At 51.6% G+C, this 12,959-nt stretch overlaps 1 protein-coding gene across 1 annotated transcript in view; it reads left to right on the top strand.

Annotated features, from left to right (window-relative positions):
* Window positions 1-12,328, top strand: part of LOC119974988 (HAUS augmin-like complex subunit 5) — a 35,928-nt gene extending 23,600 nt beyond the window's left edge. Inside the window, exons 9-13 of the mRNA XM_038814409.1 lie at window positions 2,578-2,663; window positions 3,339-3,396; window positions 4,183-4,310; window positions 4,749-4,827; window positions 11,981-12,328. Of these exons, the coding sequence (XP_038670337.1) occupies window positions 2,578-2,663; window positions 3,339-3,396; window positions 4,183-4,310; window positions 4,749-4,827; window positions 11,981-12,175 (546 nt within the window). The 3' untranslated portion in view covers window positions 12,176-12,328. The remainder of the gene's footprint in view (window positions 1-2,577; window positions 2,664-3,338; window positions 3,397-4,182; window positions 4,311-4,748; window positions 4,828-11,980) is intronic.
* Window positions 12,329-12,959: the final 631 nt, after the last annotated feature.

The raw sequence follows: 12,959 nt of genomic DNA, 5'->3' as shown, positions 1-12,959 counted from the left end.
GGGGTTTGGTGCGAGCGGGGGGGGAGGAGCACCGCGTGTCGCTGTATGCGGACGACTTGCTGTTGTATGTAGCAGACCCGGTGGGGGAATGCCGGAGGTGATGGAGATTCTTGCTGAGTTCGGGAGTTTCTCGGGATATAAATTGAACCTGGGCAAGAGTGAGCTGTTTGTTGTACACCCGGGAGATCAGGAGGAGGGGATTGGTAGGCTCCCGCTGAAGAGGGCAGTGAGGAGTTTTAGGTACCTGGGGGTTCAGGTAGCTAGGAGCTGGGGGACTCTGCACAAGCTCAATTTTACTAGGTTGTTGGAGCAGATGGAGGAGGAATTTAAAAGGTGGGACATGCTGCCGTTGTCGTTGACGGGTAGAGTACAGTCCGTTAAAATGACGGTGCTCCCAAGGTTTTTGTTTTTGTTTCAGTGCCTCCCCATTTTCATTCCGAGGTCCTTTTTTAGGAGGGTGAACAGCAGCATTCTGGGATTTGTTTGGGCGCACGGGACTCCGAGGGTAAGGAGGGTCTTTTTGGAGCGGGGCAGGGATAGAGGGGGGCTGGCGCTGCCCAACCTCTCTGGGTACTATTGGGCGGCTAATGTCTCGATGGTACGCAAGTGGGTAATGGAGGGAGAGGGAACAGCATGGAAAAGGATGGAGATGGCGTCCTGCGGAGGCACGAGCCTGAAGGCACTGGTAACGGTTCCGTTGCTGCTCCCTCCAACGAGGTACACCACGAGCCCGGTGGTGGCGGCCACCCTCAAAATTTGGGGGCAGTGGAGGCGACACTGGGGAAGTGGGGGGCTCGATGGAGGCCCCGCTGCGGGGGAACCACCGGTTTGTCCCAGGGAACATGGATGGCGGGTTCCTGGGGTGGCACAGGGCGGGCATTAGGAAGTTGAGAGACCTGTTTATTGACGGGAGGTTCGCGAGCCTTGGTGAACTGGAGGAGAAGTTTGAGCTCCCCCCGGGGAATATGTTCAGGTACCTTCAGGTCAAGGCGTTTGCTAGGCGACAGTTGGAGGGGTTCCCTTTGCTGCCCCCGCAGGGGGTAAGGGATAGGGTGCTTTCGGGGGCGTGGGTCAGGGATGGGAAGGTGTCTGACATCTACCAGGTAATGCAGGAGGTGGTGGAGGCGTCGGTAGAGGTGCTGAAGGCTAAGTGGGAGGTGGAGCTGGGGGAGCAGATTGAGGAGGGGACATGGGCGGACGCCCTGGAGAGGGTGAACTCCTCCTCTTCATGTGCGAGGCTTAGTCTCATCCAGTTCAAGGTGCTGCACCAGGCCCACATGTCTGGATCTAGGATGAGTAGGTTCTTTGGGGGCGAAGACAGGTGCGTCAGGTGTTCGGGGAGTCCAGCGAACCATGCCCATATGTCTTGGGCATGCCCGGCACTGGAGGAGTTCTAGAAGGGGGTGGTGGGGACGGTGTCGAGGGTGGTGGGATCCAGGGTCAAGCCAGGCTGCGGACTTGCGATATTTGGGGTTGGTGTGGAGCCGGGAGTGCAGGAGGCAAAAGAGGCCGATGTCCTGGCCTTTGCGTCCCTAGTAGCCCGGCGGTGGATCTTGCTGCAGTGGAAAGATGCAAGACCTCCGTGTGGACACCTGGATTAATGACATGGCGGGATTCATAAATTGGAGAGGGTTAAGTTCGCCCTGAGGGGGTCGGTACAAGGGTTCTTTAGGAGGTGGCAGCCTTTCCTCGACATTCTGGCTCAACGATAAGGTACTAGGTCACCAGCAGCAACCTGGGGGGGGAAAGGGGGAGGGGGAGGGGTTTAGGGGGATAGTGTTTAAGCTAATTTGCTTATTGTTAATTTATTTTGTTGTTTATTGGGGTTGGGGGTGGGGGGGGGGTTTGTTATATGCGATGTTACGGGTGCCGGGGGGTGTTTATTATTATTGTTATTATTGTTTTGTTGATATATATTTTTCAAAAAATTCCAATTAAAAATATTTTTAAAAAAAAGATCGCTACTGTTCTAATCCTGAAGAATTTGTGAGGTCCTTTGTCCTAGCAGCCTGCATTGGGCAGGTCTGGCTTATGAAATGTAGATAGCCTTTGTACAATTGTCTTTTAATTTGGCCTCTGCTGTCCACAGGGTCGACAGTGTATCTTTAGGGATAACGAGGCGCAATTGTTTTATCTTCCGTGAAAATGAGGTGCGAATTTATTTGATTCTGCTGTAGGGGCAGGGGTTCCAGACAGACAGACATAACTTCAGCCTTTTCGAAGCCTGTCCACTTTTCATAATTTTGGAAGTAGCCGTGTTAACGGGATATATTTCCTGAATGTATAGTGTGGGCTCTGTTATGCATCTGGAACTCGCTGCTTGTGACAATGATGGAGCAGAGAGGTTGAGTGAGATCATGAGGAAGTTGGATTCGAGGGATATAATTTGCAGGGAAACAGGGCTAGAGTGGAGGAGGTGCAGTGGATGCGACCATTGCTCAACAGAGAGACAGCATGGACTGGATAGGCTGAATGACCTCTTTGTGTGCATTGTGACTACATACAGACCAGTGTGTTCTGCCTATCGGACCCTGTCTAACCTATAATTCTCTCTCTCCTTCCCATCCCGACTCTCAGCAAGATGTGCGGGGATCTTGTTTCACAAGGTTCGGGCTGTTGAAGTCATTGTACGACGAGCAGGAGAATGTGCAAGGAGGCAATGGGCAAGTAACTCTCGCACTCTATGTTTGTCTGAGCTCTGGATCCAGGTCAGCTGTAGGGTCAAGCGATAGGACGGAATAAAGGAGCACCAGGACTTCGAAGGGTTGTAAAAGGTGATGTAGGTTAGAGATAGGGAGGGGTTGTAGGAGCTGGAGGAGGTTACAGAGATCGGGAGGGGTAGGAGCTGAAGGAGTTTTTTCCATACATTTAGAGTGCCCAGTTATTCTTTTCCAATTGAGGGGCAATTTAACTTGGACAAACCACCTACCCTGCACATCTTTGGGTTTTGGGGGGGTGAGACCCACGCAGACAAAGGGAGAATGTGCAAGCTCCACGCGGACAATGGCCTGGGACTGGGATTGAACCCGGGACCTCAGCAGCGTGAGGCAGCAGTGCAACTACTGTGCCACCATGCCGCCTGGGGATTGAGGAGTTACAGAGATAAGGAGGGATGCAGAGGCTGGAGGAAGTTAGAGAGATAGGGAGGGGTGAAGGCACTGGAGGAAGTTACAGAAATAAGGGAGAGACCAGACATTTCATCAGAAGGGTGAGTATATGTACAGCTTGCCGTCAATGTGAATGTGAGCACTTATTTTTATTCTAAAGCTCAACCCTATTTGTGATTTTAAAATTTTTTTATCCAACATTTGTTTATAACTTTTCTTCTTTGCACATAGTGATGGTGGTCGAGACCTGAGGAATGCCAGTTACCATCAGTGGCTGAGTCAAATAGAGGTGAGTGTTCATCCGGACTCACTGAGCGTCAGTGTGTGTGGGACCCGTACCCCAGTGAGAGTCAGTATGTGTGGAACCCGTACCCCAGTGAGAGTCAGTGTGTGTGGAACCCATACCCCAGTGAGAGTCAGTATGTGTGGAACCTGTACCCCACTGAGAGTCAGTGTGTGTGGGACCCGTACCCCACTGAGAGTCAGTGTGTGTGGAACCCGTACCCCAGTGAGAGTCAGTGTGTGTGGGACCTGTACCCCAGTGAGAGTCAGCGTGTGTGGAACCCGTACCCCAGTGAGAGTCAGTGTGTGTGGGACCCTTACCCCAGTGAGAGTCAGTGTGTGTGGGACCGTACCCCAGTGAGAGTCAGTGTGTGGGGAACCCGTACCCCAGTGAGAGTCAGTGTGTGTGGGACCCGTACCCCAGTGAGAGTCAGTATGTGTAGAACCTATACGGGATCCCCACACAGACGCACTGGTGTACGGGTTCCACACATACTGACTCTCACTGGGGTACGGGTTCCACACACACTGACTCTCACTGGGGTACAGGTTCCACACACACTGACTCTCACTGGGGTACGGGTTCCACACACACTGACTCTCACTGGGGTAAGTGTCTCAACATATTTTGGGGCTGGAGGTGGTTACAGGGATTGGGAGGACCCTAGGGGTTGGAGGAGGTTACAGAGATAGTGCAGGGAAGTGTCATTCCGTTCAGACATCCCGGCCAGACATCCCGGCAAACTTTTCTACAGATTTTTGGAATATGCAGTCTCTGTCTTTTCCTTGTCAGGGGATTAATGCAACACACCCAGCGAACCGCATCCTCGCAGCAATGGAGAGTCTCGCAGATGAGAATAAAAAGGAGCTGATGGAACTCCAATCAAGAGTGGACGTGGTGAAGGATATGGAAGCCCTCCGGTACCACTTCTGCCCTTTGCTATACCTGTCCTGGGAGTGTTTGATGGGGATGGTGTAGAGGGAGTTTTATTCTTTATCTAACACCGTGCTGTACCTGTCCTGGGAGTCTTTGATGGGGATGGTGTAGAGGGAGTTTTATTCTTTATCTAACACCGTGCTGTACCTGTCCTGGGAGTGTTTGATGGGGCAGTGTAGAGGGAGCTTTACTCTTTATCTAACCCCATGCTATACCTGTCCTGGGAGTGTTTGATGGGGACAGTGTAGATGGAGCTTCACTCTGTATCTAATCCTGTGCTGTTTCTTCAGTAATTTCCTCATGCTGGACACCTTGAAGAATGGACCTGTGGTGTTTTGAACAGCAGATTGAGGTTATTTGTCTAGATTGTATTTTGGTGATATCCCTGGTGTTGAGGATAATGATGCAGATTCTTTCTGCAGGTTCTCGTACAGTAGTTCCCACCTGCAGGATGTCTCTGAGCCCCCTCCTGTTCTCCGCTCCGTCAAATCTTTGCTTGAGGTAGGTTTGACGACGGCTTTCTCTTGAGTTTATGATTGGGAGCTGAATGAGTGATCAGAAATATCCTGATCTGGAGAACCAGCCTCCAAACTCTCCAATACTTCCACTGTCTGATTCACTGCAAGTCTATCCATACAACACACAAACAGGCCATTTGGCCCATCTGCTCACTGCTGATGTTTCTGCCTCACACGAGCCTCCACCCCACCCCATTACCAATAACCGTCATGTGTGTTTATCCAGCTTCCCCCTGAAATACATTGACACAACCTACCATGGCCGTCCTCTGCAGGAGCACCCCCGCTCCCCGCAAAGTGGAAGCATTGTTTTAAAAAAAACATTTTATTAAAGCATTAATGATTTTTTAACAACAATTTCAAATGCAAACGCAACACCGTAAATAACGCCCCCCCACCCCCCCCAAAACCAGCAACCATACCCAGCCAACGTGGATGGCGCACACAGTTCCCCAGTCCCTCCTCCTCCACTTGCTGATATTGCCTAAACTATCTCCCCCTACCTCACTCATCCCCTAACCCCCCCTCCCCCCTTATCGTATCTGCTAACAGTTTAATTTCCCCCGATAGAAGTCGATAAGAGGCTGCCACCTCCATACAAACCCTAAGGCGATCCTCTAAGGTCGAGCTTGATTTTCTCGAGCCTGAGTAACCCAGCCATGTCGCTAATTCATACACCCGATTTTGGGGGCTCCAGGATAATAAGATTCGGCTCCAGACTACCAAGGGCACAAAGCCAAAACGTCAGCCTCCCTCGCCCCCTGGACTCCCGGTCTTCCGACACTCCAAAGATCGCCATCTCTGGACTCGGGGCCACCCTCATGTTTAGTACCATGGACATGACGTCAGCAGATCCCTGCCAGAATCCCTTAAGCTTCGGACATGCCCAAAATATGTGGGCACACATATTCCGCATCTGTCCTCCACCCCAAAAAACCTGCTCATCCAGGCCACCATCATGTGTGCCCAGTGAACCACCTTGAATTGAATCAGACTGAGCCTGGCACATTATGAGGACATATTGACTCTACTCCGAGCATCCTCCCACAGACCTGCCTCTAGCTCCTTACCCAGGTCATCCTCCCACTTGCACTTTACCTCTCCCATCTGGGTTCCCTTCCACTCCATGAGCTCTTTATAAATACCCTCCCCCACTCCCGTTTTTGAAACTACCTTGTCCTGTATCCCCTGGGCCGGTGGAAGCGGAAAGGTCGAAACCTGTCTCTGTACAAAGTCTCTCACCTGCAGATAATGAAACCCATTCCCACCTGGCAGCTCAAACTCCTCCAAGTTCTCCAAACAAGGAAAGCTGCCATCAACAAAAAGTTCCCCTATCCGCTCAATGCCTGCTCGCTGCCATCTCCGAAATCCCCCATCCAGCCTCCCCAGCACAAACCGGTGGTTCCCACAAATTGGAGTCCATAGCGACACTCCCTCCACTCCCATTTGCCTTCCACCACTGTCCCCACACCCTCAAAGCTGCCACCACCATCGTGGCGTACGTACCAAGCCGACGAGAACAGCAGAGGTGCCGTTTCCAGTGCCCCCAAGCTTGTGCCCTTGCATGATGTTGTGTCCACCCGCTCCCACACCGACTCATCCCCCACTACCCACTTCCTGATTGCTATATTTGCCGCCCAATAATAGTTCCTAAAATCCCCCCCCCCCCCCCCCCCCCCCCCCCCCCCCCCCGCAACGCGCCTCCGCTCCAACAGCATCTTCTTTACTCGAGGGGTGTTGCCCGGCCATACGAACCCAGAGATCACCGCGTTGAACCTCTTAAGAAAGGCTTTTCGTATTAAAAATATGGAGATACTGGAATATTAACAAAAATCTCAGGAGAACACAGTCACCTTTACAGTCTGTACCCTCCCCGTCAGTGACAACGGGAGCATATCCCACCTCCGAAAGTCCTCCTTCATCTGCTCAACTAACCGGGCCAGATTTAATTCATGCAGCTGCTCCCATGCCACCTGAATTGCCAAGTATCGAAAACTCCCTCCCACCACTCTGAATGGCAACTCCCCCAATCACCTCTCCTGCCCCCTCGCCTGGATAACAAAAACCTCACACTTGCCCATATTCAATTTATACCCCGAAAACCGGCTGAATTCCCCTAGAATCCTCATAATCTCTCCAATCCCCCGCAGTGGGCAGAAATATACAGGAGTAGGTCATCCATGTATAACAAGACCCTGTTGCCAGTCCTTTGACGCTCTCAGCGCCATCGTCAGCGGCTCTATAGGCAAGGCAAACAACGGTGGAGAGAGTGGACATCATTGCCTCGACCTCCGGCACAGACTAAAATATTCTGAGCTCACTCGGTCCGTCCGCACACTCGCCACCGGTGCCTGGTACAGCAGCCGGACCCAGTCCACAAAACCCGAACAGCCCCAGGATCTCCCACAGGTATTCCCACTCCATCCTTGGAGAGTATCATGATCACGTTTAAGAGCCTTCTGACGTTGGCCGTTAACTTTCTTCCTTTCACAAATCCTGTCTGGTACTCCCCTATCACCCCTGGGACACAATCCTCTATTCTCGAGGCCAAGATCTTGGCCAGTAATTTGGCGTCTATATTCAAAAGGGAGATTGGTCTGTATGACCCATAGTGTTCCGGCTTCAGAACCTGGGAGATCGAAGCCTGCGACATTTTTGGGGGAAGAACCCCTCGCTTCATTAAATGCCGTAACCAGCAAAGGCCCCCGCACCCCGGAAAGCTTCTTGTAAAATTCCACGAGGTACCCATCCGGCCCCGGGGCCTTACCTGACTGCATAGCCTCCAAACCTTCCATTACTTCAAACAGCCCGATCGGAGCTCCTAGGCCCTCCACCAACACTTCCTCCACCCTCGGAAACTCTAGTCCAGGGGTGGGCAAACTTTTCCGTGCAAGGGCCACATTCAGAAATTCACAATTCACAAAGGGCCGCATAGTATATTAAGTAAAATAATTACTTCACCCGGTTATGATTCTGGGCGCCTCAATAGAACATAGAACAGTACAGCACAGAACAGGCCCTTCGGCCCTCGACGTTGTGCCGAGCAATGATCACCCTACTCAAGTCAACGTATCCACCCTATACCAGTAAGTAACCCAACAGCCCCCCCCCCCATTAACCTTAAAAAAAAAATTAAAAAAAAAAAAAAAAAATTTTTTTTTAATTTTTTTTTTTTAATGACTTGGTGGGCCGCAGAAATACCTTTGGCGGGCCGCATGCGGCCCGCGGGCCGTAGTTTGCCCACCCCTGCTCTAGTCCTTCCATAAAAACGCCTCATCCCCTCCATCCCAGCTGGGGTTCCGACTCGTACAGCCTACAATAAAATTCCCTGAACACCCTGTTCACCCCCGCTGGGTCCAAGATTGTGTTAACCCCTCTATCCTTCACTCCCACGATCCAGAGATGTACAGGCTAAATTGCCCTCGGTGTCCAAAATTGTCCTTTGTGTTGGGTCGAGTTATTGGGTTATGGGGATAGGGTGGAGGTGTGGGCTTGGGTAGGGTGCTCTTTCAAAGAGCCGGTGCAGACTCGATGGGTCGAATGGCCTCCTTCTGCACTGTAAATACTATGACTCTATGACTCACTATCTCCCTAGCCGCCTCTCGTTTCCTAAACTGGTGTGCTAACTTCCTGCTGGCCTTCTCCCCATATTCGTACACCGCCTCTCTCGCTTTTCTCAACTGCCCACCACCTTCCCTGTAGATAGCAGACCAAACTCCATCTTCTGCCGCTCCTTCAACAACCCCTCTCCGAGTACCCCCTGTCTACCTGAAGAACCTCCCGAACCAACCCCGTCCATCTCCGCCCACTCCCTATGCGCCCGTATCGGAATAATCTCCCCCCCACACTAGCCACTGCATTCAATGCCTCCCATACTGTTGCTGCCGAAACCTCCCGTGTCATTTATCTCCACATAGTTCTGGATGGCCTCCCTTGCACGCGCACACCTCCTCCGCTAACAGCCCTACATCTAATCTCCAGTGCGGGCACTGGCCCCCTTCCTTGCTCACCCATAAATCCACCCAGTGTGGGGCATGGTCCGACACTACAATCTACACCGGCATCCCCTCCAGCCTCCCACTCACCATAGCGTACCTACACCCCGAGTCTGCCACTATGCTTCCCACTTCAAATGGCACCCGCTTATTAATCAAAATCGCTTCCCCCCCCCCCCCTCGTTTTAGAGTCTAGCCCCGAATGAAATGTCTGCTCCACCACCCTCAGGTGTGTCTCTTGTAGCATTGCCACATCCGCCTTTAAGCTCTTCAGATGCGCAAACACGCAAGCCCTCTTAACCAGCCCATTCAGCCCTCTCACATTCTATGTGATCAGCCTGGTCGGGGGGCACCCCGCCGATCAACCATAACCCTTTCTAGGCCAGCTTCCAGCCTGCGTCCCACACCTCTGCAGGCCCGCCCTCGGGTGCCCACCGTCATCGATCCCCCACCCTGCTGCCATTCGTCAATCGTTCCCCTGTCAGCAGATCTATATCCCCTCCCCCGTCTCCCACCCCATAACAAAATAACAATCCCAACCCCCATCAACAAACTTATCACCTGCTTGCCCCCCACTGCACTTCCGTGAGCTAGCCCGCCCAGCTAGCCTGGTAGCCCCTGCCCATGGTGCCAAACTCCCTCCACCCATGGCTCGCCCAACTTGCATATGTAAACATTACAAAACCCAACAAACACTAAGAAGAAAATTCAACCCACCATCCCCCATTAAGCGCAAAGCTAACCCACAAACAAAACTAAGCAACGGCCCCAAACTTAGTGCAAAAACAGTCCATACACACCAGAAGGAAAGAAGTTTAACAAAAGTTCCAAAACATAGACACTCGCTCCAAAGTTCAATGACCTCCATCTCCTGCCAGTCCCTTGTCCCTGATAAGTTCATCGCCTCTTCTGGCGATCCGAAATAAAGTTCCTGGTCCTAGTGTGAAACCCACAAACTCACTGGGTACAACATACCAAACTTCACCCCCTTCTTAAAGAGAGCTGATTTTGCCTTATTGAAGTTCGCCCTTTTGGCCAGCTCCGCACCCAGGTCTTGGTAGACTCGCAGCTCACTGCCTTCCCATATGCTGCGCCTCATCTGCATGGCCCACCTCAGAATCTGTTCCTTATCCAGGAACCAGTGCATTCGTGCCAGCATCGCCCTCGGCAGCTTGTTTCTCTGCGGCTTCCTCATAAACGCCCTGTCCACTTTCAAGAGCCGAGCAAATGCACCTTCTCCCAGCAACTTCTCGAACATACGTGCCACATATGCACCAGTGTCCGCTCCTTCGATGCCCTCCAGCAGGTGGACAATCCTTAGATTCTGCCTGCGCGATCTGTTCTCCAGATCCTCCACTTTGTCCTGCAGCCACTTCTGATGGTCTCTCATCACCCCCATCTTCGCCATGGCCAGCTGCTCATCGTGTTCGCCCACCGCCTCCTCCACCTTCTGGATCGCCTGGCCCTGGACTTCTAACATATGCTCCATGCGATCAATCCCCGCCTTTATCAAATCCACCACCCTGGCCAGTTCCTCCGGATATTCCTTTCTCTGCTGAGTAAATTTCTCATGGAGAAAGGCCACAAGTTGATCCGTCGACCACTGGGCCGGCAGTTTCGGACCCTGACCCTTGGCCATATTCCCTTGGCGCACGCTACACACCAGTTTTTGACGAACGCTTTCTTCTTTTTAGACCACTTCTGGTCCACAAATCCATAAACCGGAGGGGAACTCTCTTCTTCTACCTCACCAGCATCTTGTATTATCGTTCAGATCCACCGTAAATTGGGGAAAGGTCCAAAAGGTCCATCATGAGCGGGAGCCACCAAATGTGCGACCCCTTACCAACTTTTACAGATGCACCATAGAAAGCATCCTATCTGGCTGCATCACAGCCTGGTATGGCAACTGCTCAGCCCAAGACCGCAAGAAACTTCAGAGAGTCGTGAACACAGCCCAGTCCATCACACGAACCTGCCTCCCATTCATTGACTACATCTGCACCTCCCGCTGCCTGGGGAAATCGGACAGCATAATCAAAGACCCCTCCCACCATCCTTACTCACTCTTCAACTTCTTCCATCGGGCAGGAGATACAGAAGTCCGAGAACACGCACGAACAGTCTCAAAAACAGCTTCTTCCCCACTGTCACCAGACTCCTAAACGACCCTCTTATGGACTGACCTGATTAACACTATACCCTGTATGCTTCACCCAGCGGCGGTATTATGTAGTTACATTGTGTTATTTTCTTTTCATGTAATGATCTGCTGAGCTACTCACAGAAAAATACATTTCACTCGACACATGACAATAAACAAAATCCAAATCCAATCCACTCACACCATGGCCGCCATCAGAAGTCAAGTGGAAGCAGTTTTACATTGATCCTAACAAAAAAACCACTCCGAATTGTAAAGAGCTCAATCCAGTTACCCATTTTCTAAAAGATCATTGGCCTCTCCAGTGAGACTTAGTTTGTTTGACCTCTTTCGCGATGGAATGGTACCTGTTCCCTGCCCTTCCCTCAATGGCTGCATCTCAGGCCTTCTCTCCCCCATGTCATCCAATGAACAGGAGACATTTGCTGGCTGGGGGGGGGGGGGGGGGGGGGGGGGTGGGGTTATTGATGTCCCATACAGCTGAACGGTGATCAGATTCCTGAAACATTCACGCCCTTCGAAAACCGATCGGAAAACACGCTGCACCACAAATCACATTCTGCCCATTTCAAAGATGCATGTTACAAAATAAAACTCGCGATCTATCTATTCTCGGAAGAATGCCGATCAAACAAGAGTGTTCTCGTTTACTCCAGAGTTCCTCTCACAAGGCTTGCTATGCTGGTATTAACCCCTTTTGGAGGAGTTTTATTAACTGTTTAACTTGTTTTTATCAGTGTTAGTCAGTCCCTTGATACCTGCTCTTTAACTGGCGACCAGTTACATGGTGGTCGCCTGGGGGTGACCTTGTGCCAGTCACCTACTCCTTGGTGCAGAGGTTCTGAAGGACAGGTTATTTTTGCAATTGGACAAGGCAATGATATGGGGCAAAACCGGTTTCTTTGTGAACCATACGGTGCCGCACGATCATTGGGACACCAGGACTGAGTTGACACTCAGATTTTTCTCTTTGGCAGGATGGATGGCGGGACTGTGAGGTGCGGGCGGTGGAGAAGATTGGAGCCGTCAGAAGGGACAAGGCAATGGGCTCCAGGCTGACGTTGCTGTCCTGGGAGTTTAAGCTGCTGATTGAGGAGCAATACGGACACGATAGTGTGCTGCTCAACGCCGTCAGGTCAGATCCCACACTCCTACACTGTAACAATTGTTAATCGGGTCAAACGTCCACAAGGCACTTCGGAGGAGCACAGAATTTCAACATGAGCCATGTACAGAAACATTCACAAGAGGAACAAGTTCAGTCACAGATGCCGTTTTTAAGTAACCTTTGGGCGGCACGGTAGCACAGTGGGTAGCACTGTTGCTTCACAGCACCTGGGACCCAGGTTCGATTCCCGCTTGGGTCACTGATTGTGTGGAGTCTGCACGTTCTCCGCCCGGTCTGCGTGGGTTTCCTCCGGGTGCTCCGGTTTCCCTCCCACAAGTCCCAAAAGATCTGCTGTTAGGTGAATTGGACATTCTGAATTCTTCCTCCGTGTACCTAAACAGGTGGCGGAATGTGGGGCTTTTTATAGTAACTTAAGCCTACTTGTGACACTAATAACATGATTGTCACTATTATCTGGAGGATTTGCAAAGATACGAGTTGTTATTGGGGACTGGAGGAGGTTAGAGATAGGGAGGGTTGAGCTTGTGTACAGTGATAGGGATGGTGTAGGGGACGGAAGAGGTCAGCAGAGATGGGGGGGTTGCACAGGTTGATGGAGGTTACAGAGAGAGGTTGTAGCATCTGGAGAGGTTACAGAGATAGGGAGGTTTGTAGGAATGGAGGAGGTTACAGAGATAGGGAAGGATGTAGGGGCTGGAGGAGGTTACAGAGATGGGGGAGGGGCCTGGAGGAGGTTACAGTGATGGGGAAGGGAGGGGCTGGAGGAGGTTACAGAGATGGGGAGGGTTGTACTGGGCTGGAGAGGATACAGAGATGGGAAGGGTTGT

The sequence above is a fragment of the Scyliorhinus canicula genome, chromosome 12 (genome assembly GCF_902713615.1).
Source record: "Scyliorhinus canicula chromosome 12, sScyCan1.1, whole genome shotgun sequence".
Lineage (NCBI taxonomy): Eukaryota > Metazoa > Chordata > Chondrichthyes > Carcharhiniformes > Scyliorhinidae > Scyliorhinus > Scyliorhinus canicula.
Note: the sequence above shows the minus strand (reverse complement) of the source record. Positions and strands in the feature narration are given on the sequence as shown.